The sequence below is a fragment of the Euprymna scolopes genome, chromosome 33 (genome assembly GCF_053919585.1).
Source record: "Euprymna scolopes isolate OS-2025 chromosome 33, ASM5391958v1, whole genome shotgun sequence".
Classification (NCBI taxonomy): Eukaryota; Metazoa; Mollusca; class Cephalopoda; order Sepiida; family Sepiolidae; genus Euprymna; species Euprymna scolopes.
In genome coordinates, this window is record NC_136514.1 from 73,876,995 (window position 1) to 73,895,563 (window position 18,569).

Here is an 18,569-nt window from a genome sequence, read left to right on the forward strand (position 1 = left end):
GGAAAAAAAAAAAAAAAAAAAAAAAAGCCAGTGAAAAAAGTAAAGGAATTCCATTTTTTCTTACACTGCTCATCAAATCATACCTCTGCTAAAAACTACTTTTTCTCCAGCTATGATGAACCAGAAAAGGCGTTACTCACTCGATCAAATAATATTTCCCTTCGAAAATTCTTTAAACTGTGGCAAATTATATTTTATACATATTAGAAAGTGCCTTTACGAAAAAACACAGTAAAGTGCCTTTATAAAAAAATTTTTAAAAAAGCCAGTGAAAAGTGCCTTTACAAAAAGGAATTCCACTTTTTTCTTAAACTTTTCGCAAGTCACGCACACCTATCAAACTAAAACTATGTTTAAAGAGCTTATTTTGTAGCATCACAATGTCATAAGCACTTGTGGCCGTGTGGCCAAAATAGTGTATTCCTAAGTTTTTGCTTTCTTTCCCTTTTCACGTTCAAGCCTAGACACCGCGGTTCATTTTCTTTATTTGGTCGCATGAGTACTCCTTGCTGTTTTGATTGAAAGAAAATTTGTTTTTATTCTATTAATTGGGGGAGGGGGGTCCCAGTACATAGGCAACAAAATGTGCTCAATATCCAGAGAACAGCTTCTTCTCTTTGTATCCCTCCTGCCAGAGAGGGTGTAATGTACTTCTTTTTTGGGTGGTTACATTTTACTGTTTTTATCCGTTCTTGTATTTTTGAGATTGTTGTGGGATTTTTAACTTTGCTCATGATGAAAGTGCTCAATATCCTTAGTATAGTAGGTGTGTTCCAAACAGAACTTCATGTCAACCCAGGCAATGCCGGGTATCCATGCTAGTGTGTGTGTGTGTGTGTATATATATATATATATATATATATTGCTTCTTTTCTATCTTGTATACAATGTTCTGAAAAGACATATTGTTTCAAAACGATTGTAATTTAAACGATTAGATTAGGCAAAAAACGCTCTTTAAAATGATATCTAAGGTAAAGATATAACGCAAACTTATTTGAAAATACATCATTTGAAATCAAAATTTAAAATTCCACAAGAACTTTCTTGTGAACCTACTATTAACAATTTCAGTCCAGGTTAATAAAGTTACAACTAATTTTTATTTTTTGCAGGAGTTTAAATATGAATAACATTACCAATGTGAAATGCCAGAACAGGCATTAATTAATAAAATTTTTTTTTTTCAATATACAAATAAAATATGGATAAGATATATGGTTATGATTAAGTTAAAAAGAAATTCTTTTAAAAGATATAACATTTGGTCACTTGAATTTAGTGCAATATTGTTTCTTTGTTTTTTTTTACATAGGCATCACCACTTATCAAGGCCAAGAGGCCACTCGAGGATAAGGGTTAAAGAGTGTAGAGTAGAAATTGGACAATATAGTAACTGTTAGTAATGGAGATTCTGTAAATTTGTTAATTTATTTATCAAAAACTTGTTTATGTTGGACTTGTTGAAGACAACCATATTCTGGAAAGCAGAAAATGTATGTGCTCTGTTGTTAAATGCTAACAACTATTAAGCTTTTACTTTGATTAGCTTGCCCTTATAGAATAAGAATATATGCACTAAAAGGTTAGAAGAAATTTAGGGAACTGCTGATCCTCTTAACAAATCATATTTTCTCTCCCAAACTAAAAGGAAAACTATGTAGTCTGTGTTGGGAGTGTTAAGATGCATGGTAGTCGGGCTTGGCCCCTTAAGTAGGAGGACATTACTGCATCTCAGGTAGTGCTCTGATAGGTACAGCTTGTTGGCTCTGTCGATTTTGAGAGATCATGAAATTACACGTCCTTATTCAGTTGGGGGAGGGGGGGTGCAGCTAATATTATATAAAATTAAATGTCTTTCACTATTAATTGGCCTATATATTTTTTCAGACAAATAAATAAGTAAAACTAAACAAGTAGTTTGTACTTGGTAATGGAAACTTGTTTTTATCATCACAGAATATATATATTAACCCTTTAACCCTTATCCTTGAGTGGCCTCTGGGCCTTGATAATGTGGTGATGCCTTTGTAAAAAAAAAAAAAAAAAAAAAAAATATATATATATATATATTAGTGATGGGACGATTCCAATATTTTTCCAGATTCCAATACAATACCTATTCTGATTCTTTATAAATCTCTTAATATTTAACTATGGGTCGTTATTTTATTTTTTTTTTCTCAATTATCATAAACACACATTTGAAATGTGCAAATACTTTCTCAAACATAAGAATCCACTTGTGGGAGATAGTCTCCAGATTTTATCTTTACTGGTTCTTTAAAATCAATAAATATTTATTATTTTAACATTATTACCAACAGTGGAAGATTTTGTTTTAAACTAAATCAAATAAAGAAAAACAAAATAATTGTTTTTGGCATCAGAAAATAAGCATAAATTTTTCCGATTCCGATATCCCAAAATGTTCCAATTTTTCTGATTCCCGATTTCGATTAATCGTCCCAACACTAATATTATATGTACAAGGACCACAGGACCTAAAAAACATGCACGTTAATCAAATCCAATACAGTGACTTCCTCATACAAAACAAATATGCTTTTCCCTTCTTGAATACAAAACATCACTTGAACAGTCAGCTGTGCAAATAAAAAACGAAACTTATATAATGGTAATCGCTATTCGGTTGACAGTGGCTAAATGGTTGACAACGTGGACTGAAACCCTGGCTGTGCAAAGTTCAAATGCAGTTCATTCCACAGAAACACTTCAACCCACATTTGACCTTGAAATGAGGATTAACAATACTTGAATTATTATACATTTCAGATGATATAACTTTGTTGTTGAACTTGGAAATCAATTGTGAATTTCACACTGAACCTTTATTTCATTCACATGAGTAGATTGTTTTCGTCACATTAGAAATTTTAGTATCATTTTATTCTTAGTATTGCTTGCAATGAGAATTGAAAGCAAATTCGAAGTGACAGTATTCTGGAAGTCGAGGGTTCAATCCTAACTACAGTCAATAAGAATTAAAAGTAAATTAAAGTTTCTTAGAATGTCTACCCAGTTATAATGTACCTCCGTACATTAAATAATGGATCTGGTTTGAAAAAAAAAAAAATATATATATATATATATATATATATCAAGTGGTTGAAAGTCATTGTATGCCTTATGTCTAATTCAGAAGCAAGTTCTCGACCATTTGTTAATTGATCGTTGTCAACATTCAATGGCTGACCACTACGATCATCATCTTCAAGACTTTATGCCGCCACAAAATTTCTTAAACCACCATTGTACTGTGCATTCCGTAGTTGTTACTCAGCTGAATGCTTCATTGATATCACGAGCTGTTTCAGCAGTGTTTTTACCTAGTTTGACTTGAAATAAGAAAATTATGCAAATTTGCTTCTTTTCTATCTCGTATTGTTTTGAATAAAATATTGTGAATTTAATTCTACAATATCATGACGTCTATTACTTTATATATATATATATATATATATATATATATATATATATATATATATATATATGTATTAGAAAAATAATAATTAAAGTTAGATTAGAACATTATTACATCATGTCAAAATGGATGGGGGTGATTACAATGAGTGAAAGGGGCATGAGTGGGGAACTTTTTGAGTCCATGGCATTTCAAAGTTAAATGCTTTTCATCAGAAAAAGGGTAAGGGCAGAGAAGACAATACTGATTTTAAATACATTTAAGATTAGAAATGAGAAAGTTCAGGGGAAGAAGTAATGAAAAAGAAGGGGAGTGGGATCATGAGTAATTCCAAAGGCGAAGAAGAAGGAGGAGGAGTACTTAGTAGGAGGGGGGGCTGGTACAAGAAGTAATAAATAAGATGAAAACGTGCGGATTATGACTAGGGAAAAGTAAGAATAGAAAATGAAACATAGGAAAATATATGGGGCAGAAGATATAGGGCATAGAATGGAGTGGGAGTAGAAAATAATATAAAGACGAGAAAATGAATGGAAAAAAAAAACATTTATTTTATCCCCATTTTGATAGGTCTTCCCCCCCCCCATTTATTTTCTTATTATTTCTTCTTTATTTATTTTTTAAATAAAATTCCGGCTAATTTGAGTGGACAAAACCGGAGTACTTTTAATGAATTTCTAAATGTTATATAAATAAATAAATATATATATATATATATATATATATATATCCAAAACATGATGGTTAAAAGATCAGACTTGTGACATTTTTATTGTTTAAATAAATATTTATTTAAAATTTATAATTTTCGGCTTATAAGAATGTCCTTATCAGTAAGGTTTAGACTACACTTTTTTTCTTACTTGCTATGATGGTGTTTGTCACAGTCTCTAGTTGTCGAAGATAGAGGTTGTATCGTCCAGTTCAATGTGTTAGCACACGACCATGTGCACATGTGTAAAAATTAATACAAATCCACTGCTCATGAGGGATTTGAGATAAGCCGAAAATTATAAATTTTAAATAAATATTTATTTAAAAAATAAAAATATTGCACGAGTCTGATCTTTAACCATCATGTTTTGAATTTCATTTTCACTGTGCTTATAAACAGTGGATTTCTATCTATATATATATATATATATATATTAGCATGGGTGCCCGGCGTTGCCCGGGTGTTTGGAGGTGTATGTTGAGCAAAAAAAAAAAAAGGTCAATTTTTTTAACTTTGACCCCTATTATGACCCCTTAACATTTATTGTTTTGGGCTCAAATCAACTTAAGTTAGATCCATGTTCAAGGAACCTATATCTAAAATTTCAAGTGTTTAGACCCAAAATTGTCAGAGGAGTTTGATATGTTGTAAAGTTGGAGAAAGAAAAGTCAGTAGTAAAGATCCACGCGTTGTCTCTGAGTGGTTGTAAAGAAAGAAGAAAAAAAGAAAACAACATACTGAGGATGGAGTTTGACTCCAAAATATATTTAAATTATAAACTTCAAACGAGTAAAATATTTGTTTATTTCTGTAATATTACGTTGCAATTTGGCTTTCAAGTGCACTTGATGCATATTTTATTCAAATTTAATCAATGCTTCTATAACGGAACTCACAACTTTGACGTCACGATTAACCAGCTGACGAAGGCCAGAGGAATAATTGGCCAAAACATTGTGAAACAACAACTAGATGAAGATAATAGTCCACAAATAATTAAAGTAAAAAAATTACATGTCTTGTTTACCGATACATGGGCAAGAAGAGGGTGCTCATTTTACATTAGATTTATATAGGAAAGTGATCCCCCTACTCAAAAATGTAAAAAATTTATTATTTGTAAAAAAGTCCTTCTTTTATATTATCTTTAAGGGCCATTGAAACATATTAGTGAAACAAACAAAAGAAGTAGATTTTGATTTCTTTTTACAAGGTAAACTATGCTGAGTTAGGTTGTAAAAAAATACTAAATATTTTTAAAAAGTAAATTGATCAAGTAGTTTCTTGTTTTGTCTTCATTTTTTACATTAGAAAAACATTTGTTTTTTTTACATTAGAAAAACATTTGTTTTTTTTACATTAGAAAAGCATTTGTTTTGTTTTTTTGTTTGAAAACAATTCCAACTTGCAATGAAAATACAACCAAAATAATCCTTTTAAAAATTTGGGATACTAAAACCATAATGTTTTTCCCCCCGTATAATCAAAAGTATCCATGAACAAGCTAGGCGTGCATGGTCCCCCTCCGGTGCTGCATGTGAGATGACACCACAAAAAATAGCAAAGAAATGATGAATGTGAGAAGTGTGAAGGGCCAACATTGCCTTCATATTTTTGCAAAGTTTCAGAAAAATCTAATGTTATGGGGTAAAAAAATGTCATTTTTTTGCAATTTTGGGGCATTTATGACCCCTTTTGAGCTCCTAGGAATGCCGAATCTCAGTGAAAATAGACAAATGGTGCAGTTTCACGCCTTAAGACATGTAAATTTGAATTCAGCACCATGGAAAACCGCTATATAGGCATACATATCAGGTTTTTGAGTAATATGAGAAAAGAGCCCTGAAAAGGCATTTTTTTTTCTAAAAGTCCCAGAGGGATGCAAACCAGAATTTTGCCAGGGTCAACATACTGAATTTATATTAAGAACAATGGCCTCCACATTTTGGCCAACTTGCAGGAAAATCTAATGGATGGATTAAACACTATGGGTCAAAAGGTGTCATTTTCGGCCATTTTGGGGCATTTTTTTTACCTCTTTTGAGCCTCTGGGGATGCAGAATCCCAGTGTAAATGGATAACGGTGAAGTTTCAGGCCTTAACACATGTATATTTGAGTTGACCACCATGAAAACCCACTATATAGTCAGGCATATCAAAGAAAAGAGCCACAAAAAGGGGCATTTTTAACACTAAGTCTCCGGGGACGCAAACCAGTATTTTGCCAGAGTCATCCATACTGGATTTATATTAAGAACAATGGAGGCCACATTTTGACCAAGTTTCAAAAAAATTTAATAGATGGATCAAAAGTTATGGGGCAAAACATGTCATTTTTTGCCATTTGGGGGCATTTTTGACCTCGTTTGAGCCTCTGGGGACTCAACAGGAATTTTTGCAAAAAAAATTTTTTACTGTGCACATCTATTTAATGAAATAGAATTTGTGGCAAAATTTCAAGAAAAACTAATGGACAGTTATCTGGCAATCGTCCAGACTCACGGATGCCACTAAAAACATAGGTCTCTCTCCAATGAATTAGGGGACCAATAATATTTGTTAAAAAAAATTCTGTTTATATCATTTAAAATTAAAAATAAAAACGTTTATATTGTATAAAGTTATAAAAACTTCTATTTATATTGTTTCAACAACTGGGCAAGCTGATCTGAGTAATTTTAACGTCTTTAAACTGTCAATTACAGAATATATAAAAGACTTTAAATCGTAAACATTTGTTTTTGTTTGAAAACGATTCCAACTTACAATGAAAAGTACAAATAAAATTTGTAAAATGCTGATAAAAAAAAGCAAAACAGATTTAGTTTTGTTTTATTTACATATTTTAAATGGAAAAAAGTTGTCGATTAAAAAAAAAACTTACAAGGCTTTGTTTTTATGTAATTACAGTTTTATAATATAATAGATAACTCTAGAAGACTAAATCTCCCTCCCCTATTGAGCTTCAGTATTGAGAGCAACTGGTGCAAAATTCATATACTTCACTCTCCTTCATAAGTGGTTACTATAAATTTATTTATTTATTTTTTTTTTTTTACATGGGGGTCATCACTTATCAAGGCCTGGAGGCCACTCAGGGATAAGGGTTATTGCGCGTACAGTAATCAATGAGATAGTATTGTAGTAATCATTAGTATTGGAGATTTGATAGAGTGTCTTACTTAAGGGCGCAGTTTGTCAGGAATTTGTTTATGTTGGACTTGAAGACATCCAAGTTGTAGTCAGATGGGAAACAGGCAAACGGAAGAGAGTTCCACAATCATGCACTTCTGAGAAAGAAGCTCTGCTCATGGAATCTACGTTTGGATTTAGGCACAGAAAAAGAGTGAGGAAAAATATTGACAGTAGTTTCAGCCAGATGGGTGTTTCTGGTGAAAAATTGGCGAGGGGGGGGCGAGAGATTGGAGCTCAGACAAGCACTTTCCATGGAAATAACGATAAAACAAAGACAGGCTCGCAACGTCTCTTCTGTGGGAGAGAGGCTGCAGGGAAGAGAAAAGAGCATCCCCCACTAAACCACGAAGTCTATTTTGTACTCTGTCAAGGCAGGATAGGCTGTTTTTAGCAGCTCCTGCCCAAATGTGGCAGCAGTACTCCATCCTTGGACGTACTTGGATTTTGTCTTCTCTGCCTCAGAATTCAGACCATTTTTACTTATATATGTTCATGTAACCATAAATGTTGAGGACAACAGTCCAAAGATAAAATAAAAAAATAACCAATTTTAAATAGACAATACCAGACACTGATGGTCAGAAACTTTAAGAAAAAATATTGATAATAAAATAATAGAAACAAGAAAATAAGAATATCCAAAAGTGATTTAAAAAGTAAACATAAAAAGGTCAACAGATTAAAAATATTTGACCCAAACAATGATCCCATCGGTGGAATCCAATCACATTACACAAAAAATAAACCGAGTGTATTTCAGTGTACCAATTATGCAAGCATTTGAAAAGGATGAGTTTAGCATGACACAGTATCAAAGGCTTTATTAAATGTAAACAACGAAACACACATTCAAAACGGAGCTTTAATTTTTTTCAAGCCCAATGCTCTGCTCCTTATTTTGTCCTAATTGAAATGAATGGCTCTCGTCTTAAGGAAGCACTTTTACAAGCTTAACAATCTTCACTCGTGACCTGAAATAGAAAACTTACATAAGATCCGTTGCCAAGTTCACTGGAAAGATGGTTGGATCATTCCACTACTCCAGAAAGTATCTTACTCCCAACGCAACCCTCTACTTGTACAAGAGACAACTGTGCCCTAAGATGGAGTACTGTTGCCAAATCAGGAGAAGAGCTGCTAAGAGTACACTTTCCTGCTTTGATAAGGTACAAAACTGGCTTTGAAATCTAGTGGGCAATATCTTTTCTTCTTCCTTACTTCCTCTTTATCACAAATAGTGCTCTATCGTTATTTTGATGGCAGGTGCCAACTGGCTTTTGATAAATGTTACCTCCTATAAAACAGTTACAACAATCACTTGTCTAACTACAACCACTGCCAACAATTTCCCTTACTCTTTATCTGTGCATAAAACTAATAAAAAAATCCATGAGCAAAATTTCTTTCCTTCTATGGAACACAATATCGCTAGGTTGCTTCCTAGCTGACTATAACATAGTTGTTTTCCAGTCTAATATAAGCAGGTTCTTGTTGAGCTATCTTTTTAAATAATTAAACCCTATACAATTTCAGATCCCCACAGTGTTGTTTCACCAGCCATCTGGCACTCATTAACCCTTGTCCTTGAGTAGCCTTTGAACCTTAAGAAGTGATGATACATATAAAAATAATAAAAAGCATTTATTTGCTCTAAGTATGTAGAAAGAGAGTGGAGTGCAACTCAATATTTTGTCATACTTCGCAGCGTTAGGTGTACAAGAAGTACAGTGGAATTACAGGTAGGTTGAGAGATGCTAAACAGTTTGTGTGCACATGAGCTAGTGTGAATTTTGATAAGGGTCACACTAAGTGCAGGTCATAATGACCCAAATCTGCAAAATAGAATAATTCCCAGGAATGAATCAAAGATGGGTGACATTTAAGGTTAAAACAAAATGAGAGGTCAAACATAACAGGAAATTTTGTTTGAAATGAGTGTCTGTGGAAATGATATGAAAGAGATCGCCAATAATAGGAGTCTGTCGATGGAAGCAAAACTAGAGATATTGAATAATGCAAGTCTGCCATGGGTTATATGCAAGGCAGTTGACCAATAATGTAGAAAGAAAACTTTGAATATTACCAAGAGTGAAATACCCTCCCAAGATCTATTCACATGTCACTCAAAGATTTATGCAAGAAGATAGGTTGAATAAAATTAATTAGCAAAGAAAATGTTAGTTTCTTTCTCTCTCTCTCCTGTGCGAGTTAATTTTATCCAGAAAGAAAACCTTAGAAACTCTCAGGAATGTCTTTGTATTTCTTTTTGCATGAAAAGTTTTATTTGTCTAGCTAAACTGATGACAGATCTGTGAAAAGGAAAGAACTATAAAGACATTAAAAATATTATAAATTCAAATGGATGAAAATCCAGATGTGGAGAAAGTATATTTGGATGGTGAGTCAGTTCAAAGTTTTGTGTTACTTTCATGATACAATTAAACAGAAGGAGAAGCAGATGGAATAAGTTTAAGAAACTTCTATCTTTACTAACCAACAAAGAATTGCCATTGTTGACCAAAAGAAGAGTCTCGTACACAGTATGATGATGTATGAAACTGAAACATGGGCAATAAGGGTTAAGGATATGCATAGATGTGTAATTTTATTTCTAAAAAGAAAATGGGTTTAGATCTGATGACCTCAGAGGAAAATTTAATCTCGACAATATAGAGAAATATGTGCAGACTTTGATGGTATGACCATATTGAAAGAATAGATGAAAGTTCTTGGGTTAGTTGATGTAGAACAGTCAGAACAGTACCAGAGTCAGTTCACAAAGGAATGGACAAGGAAAACATGGAAGGAATTGAGAAAGATAGACTTGAGAGAAAGATGGATAAATAAAGACTTGGCCAGAGATGATAATAATACAAATAATCCAAACCATGAATACAGTTATGCAGTTTTGCAGAAATAAAGACAAATACTCAAAGATCTATGTGGCTCCATTACAAGTTCTTAGATATAATGAAAATAACATTTTAGGACACTTATGAGAGGCATTCCAAAAGTAATGCCTTCTATATTGCAAATTGCATTGTTATGATGACTGAACATATGCATTAATGAGCTGAAAGTTTTATCTCCTTGTTGCAGATATTGACGGTCTAAGACACTAAAAGTAACATGTGTAATTGATGCGCATCAGAGGCAGAGATGCATCACTGAATTCTTGGTAAAACTGCATTGAGAATGATAGTGCCTATGCAGAACAATAAATTCTGGAGCACAAAAGGTTGTGGTTTAACTGGTACCACTCCCGTCTTTGTAGCTCTTCAACTTCCCGAGTTAAAAAATAGGAGACTTTCCTTTTGGAACGACCCTTGTATGACAAAGTGTGCTCCGGACACCCATGCACAGTCATTATTCATCACTGGCAAAAGTGCATTGAGAATGGTCGCTCATTTTAATGGTACCACTTTCATCTTTATAGCTCTTAAACTTTTTAAGTGAAAAAAAAAAAACAGGAGGCTTTATTTTGGGAACCACCCTCATAATACAAGTTTGTTTTGTTTTATTTCTTTTATTTTTTTACTTATACAGTAAAACCCTGGGAATTAAAAATTAGTAACAAAATACAGTACAGCATATAATACACATGTATATAATCAAATCATATTATAAGTAACACTGTAATGTCTAGAAATACCATGAAAAACATGATATTTCTCATTATAACCTGAAAAAAAAAAAACTTATCCTAGGGCCACCGTAGGGCCATCAGGGTTCTACTGTATTAATCCCAAAGAAATTGTCACAGACAGAAAAGGTTACTGTGAATTTGGAGCCAGTTTTCTATGGACATTCTAAATGAGTTGTTGTTTCTGTGTTTAATTTGTTTTTCCTTTGTCTTTTTTCACACACAATACATGAAGTTATCTTGTAAAATTTACACAGACATCATTGATTCTGAATAACCAAATTTCATTTTTTTGATTGTATCAAGTTATTATCAGCACTATAATAACGTGATCGAGTACAGTTTGTTTAAAAAATGATAAAGTTCCACCTAGACAATGAGTAAATTATGAATGAAAGCTAAAACCAGCAAGAGGAATAACTCATATCTCTAATTAAAGAATATAAAAAAATAGTTGTCTCCCTTACAACTAAATTTTTATTTATTTTCTGAATAAGTTCTAAAAATGTAAAAACTATTAAAAATTTAAAAAAAAAGTATTTTAATGTATCCGAGGCAATGTCAAGTAAGTACAGTAGTATGACACAATCACATTGACACATTGGTTCTTACAAGATCACCAAAGTTAAGCAACGATGAGCCTGGCTAGTACCAGATGGGTGACCATTTGGGAAGGCTAGGCACTGTTTGTACTACACCAAATCATAGAAATTTCCAGGTTGGTATCTGGGGTGCATTAATTCTGGGAGAGATGCACCTCTAGTCTTCGTTAAAACTCTGATGTAAAAATCTGCAGTCTATTGTATGCTCTGTCTTGTGGCAATCATCTGCACTGACAAAGCAGTAATAGCAAAAAAAATGTGGCTGGTTCTACACAAAGCCTTCACCACTATAAACAAATCATCTGTGTGGATTTCCAAACAACTTAGTTGTTGTGGCGGAACCTCATGCATAGAAATCGATGGGAGAGTCCATTTTTTTTTTATATATGACTGAAAATTTGCAATTAAATTTTATAAATTAAAAAATTTACAACAAATTTATTATTCAACAAAGAATACAAAAATGTTACGGGGGTTTTTTTTATCCATGGATTTTCAATAAATGGCTCATCTCATCAGAGGAAATGTTTTTAGCAAAATAATGTTTATAGACAGTCATAAATTTTACTATTTAGCACACAGATTGAAAAAATAAAAAGTTTGCATGAAAAGCCTAAAAGCCAAGATTAAAAAAGGATATTCCATAGTGTAGTTCAGTTCAATGAAGAAAAATAGAGGCACAACCGTAAAATCCCAGGGATTGAAGAAAGGCAAAATCTAGACCAAATGGAAAGTTTTTTTTTTTAGTTCAAATGTTTGCATATGAAGTTATCCATAAATTGGGTGATAAGGTAAAATCTATTGCAGATTGCAATATTTCCACAAACGAAAGGTTTTTTCTGAAAAGTGTTAGATAATGTTTACTGAAAAAATTTTGGTAATCTCCAAAAATACCGTTAGGGCTTACAACATGGCCGCCAGAAGAGTCACGTGATCTGGTTGATCCAAAACATGAATCGCCGTATTACGAAACCGGAAAACGCAAATTTAAAGCAAACTTTGACAAACAAGCATAATAATTAAGTACAAAAACAGTTTTTCAATATCATAATAATAAATAATTTATTTAGAACGGTCATTTAATTTTTTGTTTAGAAACAATCACAGTTTGTTTGTTTTTTTAAAACAGTGTTTATAAAAAATATTTTATTCAGAGTTTTTCATAAAAATGGTATTTAAAACAAGGTGTTCATTTTTTTTTAAGATGTAATGTTATAAAAATATGATGTAAAAAAAAAACAGTTTATATTTTTAATTTTCATTTTATAAATTTAGACAGAATAGATGGAGGCGATGCAACAAATTAGCTCACAAAATTTATTTGGGCCGACTCTTTCACGTGCATAGACATTTTGTAAACATTGTTTTTAAAAAATAAAAAATAATACTTCTATTATGTTTTAAACGACTGTAATAGTTTATTTTGGAAGTATATTTCATAAAGAAAATTGACAACCCACTTTAAAAACAGAAATTACGAGTTTTATATATTTTATTCGCAGTTTTTTGTTGGGGGTGTCAAAAATTCCGCCTAAAATTCTGATACACCTAGTCGACCACTTGTTTGTTCTGAATAAAATACTTTTTATAAACACTGTTTTAACTAAAAACAACCTAAGATTGTTTCTCAAAGTTTGCCTATTTTTATAACAACATTATATCAACAAAAAATTAAATACAAACAAATTGTGATTGTTTGTCAAAGTTTGCCTTCAAGGCTGCGTTTTCCATTTGCACGATTCATGTTTTGGATCAACCGGATCACGTGACTCTTCTGGCGGCCATGTTGTAAGCCCTAACGGTATTTTTGGAGATTACCAAAATTCTTATACAATTAATATATTTTAAATTGATATATATTTTAAATTAATATATTAAAAATATTAAATTTATAATAGAATATAAGCCCATTATGAGAAGGAAAAAATTCCATAGGGTACCATCTATAAATATAAAAGGGAAAATGTTTGTGTGTGTGTGTGTGTGTTTTCGTGTATGTCCAAGAAAGGCTTCTTTCCAAGAAGCGATCGGTCGCCTCACAACTTCTTAAAACTTTTAATATCATGCCTAAATGATAATATCTATGAGTTAACAACCGAGGTCGCCTGTCTATTTAATTTACCCGACTTTGAAAAGATAATGATTCAACAATTTTCGATCACCACATGTGCATTAAGTTTTTTCATATAATAATAAAAGTGAAACGGAGCTTCCAGGAACGTCCAATTAGCTTTGATCAATGTGGAGTTTCTCATCTTATATCAGACAATTGCTACTCAATTTGAACAATCTCCTTGTTATGGGGAGCTGGTCCCCCCCCCAACATCTTGGGAAAACAAAAAAATAAATAAATAAAAAAAGTGTTTCCGCAGTAAATAAAAACTGCCCCGCAGTCAAAGTTGACCTCATTAAGTCATTAAAACGGGCACCTGCCAATTCTAAATAATTAAATAAATTCAAACGTGTTTCTGTTAGTATTTCGTGATGGCCCAGTGGTTAACGTCACACGTTTTTTTTTTCACACTTTAATTTCCAACTTTGCCTCAAGGGTTCGGGTTCAATCCTTCATACTTGCCTACCAAAACTTTTTTATTTTAACCCTCCCTCCGTCCCAACACAAACACCCGGGTGACCACACAAACCTCCAAACACCCGGGCAATGCCGGGTACCCCCCCCTCACTAGTCTATATATATAAAAGTAAAATTAAGTGCGGATTTGACCGCATGCACTTAAAAACTGCGGAATAGCGGGATGGTTGACCTCAATTTGAACTCATTCACTTTTTAATCATGAAATTTAACATCTTACATTGCTTCCGTTGTCGTAGTGCAGGTGTATGTTGTCAGCCTATTGGCCTCAAGGCTCCGGGTTCGAGCCTACCTGTCACCCGCCTCCTTTTCTTTCTTTTACACCTACAAAAGTTGGGGTTTTTTTCCATTTTTAAAATCGGTGTTTTTTTTTGGGGGGGGGGGGTTAAGAAGTTTAACATCGTTTTTTTTTTATAGTTAAACAGGGTTAAGTTTCCTTTTTGTCCTGCTTTACTCCCCCCCCCAACACACACACACGCCTACAAACACCCAGGCAACGCCGGGTACCCCCGCTAGTCTATAATATAAATCTCACCTGTCTGTTTAAATGTATGTATGTTTGTATGTCTGCCTAAAACTTTCGACAGAGGTGACAGATTTTCACGAAATCAGTATCGTTTTGAAGCTCTACCCTTTGGACAACAAATATCGAAAAATTGGCTAAAAACATTCATTTCTTCACCCTCAACTGAGCATTTTTCTACAGGGAGAGGTCACTTTTTTTTCGCCGATATTTTCAAAAAATCATTTTCGATAGACTAGCCTTAATTTAAACCTATCTCAATTCCGGTTTGATGATGGGCGCAAAGACGTCACATTTTTTTCACATTCTTTTCCTCCTTTGCAGTACAGGTTCGAGCCTGCTTGCCTACTACCACTTTTTTTTTTTGCTCAACACACACCTCCAAACACCTGGGCAGCGCCGGGCACCCAGGCTAGTCAAATATGAAAATATAAATGAAATATACAATAGTTTATTTAGACTAATTAGTGATGGTAATTAGATTATGGTGGACACCTTAATCTAGACATTTCCATTCGGTTGATATTAGACCTAAGAGAAAGAGAGAGAAAAAAAATAGCAGAAAGAAGGGAAAAGAAAAGAAGTCACTAATACAAAGTTTAAAATTTAGAAATATAGTTTGACATGAGCTGAAAGGTGAGGAGGAGGGGGAGGATAATGCATGCCTGTCATATATACACCCTGGCACAAACTGTCAAACATGCAACGAATTGTTATTTAAACATGTATGCATTTTCAGCTTTAATATTTATATGAACTTATTTTACAGTCTTATAAAATTTGTAATCTGAAAGTATTTCAAAATTTAAGTTATCTACACACACACACACACACACACATATACATATATATATATATTACAAATTAAAAGGAAGACCAAAATACTCAATGCTTCACTCTTGCTATGTAGTTTCTTCAAGAGCAAAGAGAAAATAACTAAAAATGGTTCATGACAAAAGGATTGATTATTAGGGGGTGGGGGGATATATATATGCAGCAGAAGTGTTCATGTATGGATTGGCAAAACCTGGACAATGAAAATAAAAGAGACATAAATACTAAGAACACACTCAACGCCATTTTTTCTTGCATTATAGAGTATGGTCATCACTTAGAAAATGCAAATCTTATTTAACCAATTTAAAATAAATCTATACGTCATCCAATTGAATCTGCTCTTATAGCTCACTGCACAAATAAAACAAAAGAAAAGCTTCATTTTGTCTCTCCATAAAAACTTTTAGTGAAAATAACATGGACACTGGGTTATTCTAAATTAGCTCCTTCGTATATAGTTTTTGTTTTCTCCTCTACGGTGTGTGTGTGTATATATATATATATATATATATATATATATATACATACACACACACGCTATGAAAATATATATGGCAATTAAGTTACATAGAATATTCTGCATTTCATTCTCATGAAAATGAAACGCAGAATATTCAGTGTAGCTTAATTGGCATATATATTTTCATAACTTACTACCTAGCTCTACCTATGTATCGAGCACTGTTTAAGTAAATACTGAAAAATTTACGCATAAAATTATATCTTCATATGTGATTAAATGAAGTAATCATATATATATATATATATATATATATATATATATATATATATATATAGAGAGAGAGAGAGAGAGAGAGAGAGAGAGAGAGAGAGATAAATAGATATATATATGCACACTCATGTATTTTCCTTTTTTACATAAATTTTCACCCTCACTGCATATATTCTCCCAAAATAATCGATCCTCTCATAATACATAATTTTTAACTAATTTTTTTTTGGCTCTTAAAAAAGCCCACATAACAGGTGAAACGTTGAGTGATTTGGTCTTTTTCCGTTTTTAATTAACCTATGCTCCATACATACATACATACATACATACATACATACATTCAAAGGCTTGAGAGCTGAGAAAGAAAGTGGTCAAAATTTAAAGGTCATGTGATCATAGAAATTTGTTGAGGAGTTTGTTTTACTATTGCTTCTTAAGAGTTTCATCTTTCAGTTATAAACAATTTTTAAAAATATTCTGTTTGTAAATTGTTATATTCAGTTATTATAATGGTAGCTATGTGTCTTTTTATCTTTTTGTGTAATTATTATTTTGATAATTTTAAAATATTTTTTTAAACATTAACTTAACAAGGCCAAAAGCCAATTGAGGATAAAAGTTAATGAGATTGATGAATTGTCAGTTGAATGATGAAAAATATCATGATTGATGAAATAGATAAATGATGGTTTATGACAAGTATTTTTTTACATTGGATCTGAAGACAATGTTGTAGTATGTCAGGAAGTAGTCTGGGTATAATATGTTGCAAAAATGGGAAGTTGTTGGAAAGAATCTCTGTTCATAGAAATAGTTGTTGGAAAGAATCTCTGTTCATAGACACATGAAGAATAGAAAGTTCTTCTTAGTTATGGTAATAAGATGAATTCTTGCTGTAAAAGTCTTCCAAGGAGAAACCAAAAATATCAAAGCAAATAATATTCCTGCTGTAATAAAAATAATGTACGTTCTGAAATAACTGATGAACACTGCATAGATATTTTACTGTGAATGGAAATGTGGAAAACTTAAAAATTCAATGTTTCACCCACTATTCCGTAGGCTTTATCAAGCAAGAAAAAAAGATATATAGAACTTAAAGGATACCAAAATGACCAAATTTGGCATGAAGTAATCTAAAAAGGGTTGATATGGCATAAAACAAAAAAATATCAACCAAACACCCATCATGGATAAATATTTGAAGATATAAAGAACTTGAAAAAGAAAAGGTTTAAAGTGGCACATAAATGTTTTCAAATATTTTAATGGTAAAAAGCATTATTCTAAAACCAAATTAAGTTGAAAACATACAAACTTTAGTTATGCTTAAAAATAAGTTTTTTATGACATCATATACAGTGTCGTGCTAAATCATTCTTTTCATCTGCTAGCATAATAGTGGTGCTACATCTACGCTTGGTCTCACGTAAAAAATAAGAAAAAGTGGAAGGGGACACAGGGTTTACAGCCACAAAGGAAAGAACAAAGCACAAAAAACGAGCTTGCTAGTTGAAAGTCTAAATGCAATCACCATGTCATATACATACTAGCTTACCAACACACCACACATCAACTATTGCTGGCTGCTTGTTACAATGCGGTGCTTACCAATGCATCCCTTGCCGCACACAGTCCTGACGCCAGATCATAGCTATAGACCTTCAAAGATTCGGATAGACACAACATTAAATGGAAATTGCAAAGCCTCAAACTTTTAAGCAAGCGGGTTATGGAAGGCATGAAATGGAAGAAGTTTTGGCGGTGGGGGTAGATGTATGAAAAGTTTCCAGCAGTCGACTTATAGAAAGCAAGAAAATTATAAATAGGACAAAAGACTTTTGAGGGAGAAAGCACCTGGAAACTTTTGCAGACACCAAAATATATTGTGTGTGTGTGTGTGTGTATGCATATGCCTTGATAGTAATAAAATAAGATTATGAAATGCTGATATAAATCAACTTGATATTGAATTCTATTAATTTGATGCTTCTGCAAAAAAAGTGGGATTTGAAAACAAATACATTTCAGGTAAAAACTTTTTTTTTTTAATTTTCTTCTTTTGAAGATTGTAACGCTGAGTATGGGGCAGTCAAACCAGCTGCCATCATTGCCCTGCTTTTTATTGAAACCAACCGAGAGCTCTTTTTAGTATCCTCATTGTTCCCAAGTGCAATTGTCTGAATCTCATTTGCACTTGGTTCACCAGGAATATTAGTTAGGTAGGACTTCAGGTTTTTCTTCATAAGCCCTGTAGCACCTATGATAACTGGTATGATTGATATC

The 18,569-nt window shown here is 32.6% G+C and overlaps 1 protein-coding gene across 4 annotated transcripts in view; it reads right to left on the bottom strand.

Annotated features, from left to right (window-relative positions):
* LOC145258297 (WD repeat-containing protein 7-like) overlaps positions 1-18,569 on the bottom strand; it is a 224,915-nt gene that overhangs the window by 120,586 nt on the left and 85,760 nt on the right. For 2 of the 4 annotated variants that reach the window (XM_080116336.1, XM_080116335.1), the window contains exon 8: positions 17,895-17,945. The exons of the other annotated variants lie outside the window; for them this stretch is intronic. In XM_080116336.1, the coding sequence (XP_079972462.1) occupies positions 17,895-17,945 (51 nt within the window). The remainder of the gene's footprint in view (positions 1-17,894; positions 17,946-18,569) is intronic. 4 annotated transcript variants of the gene reach the window in all.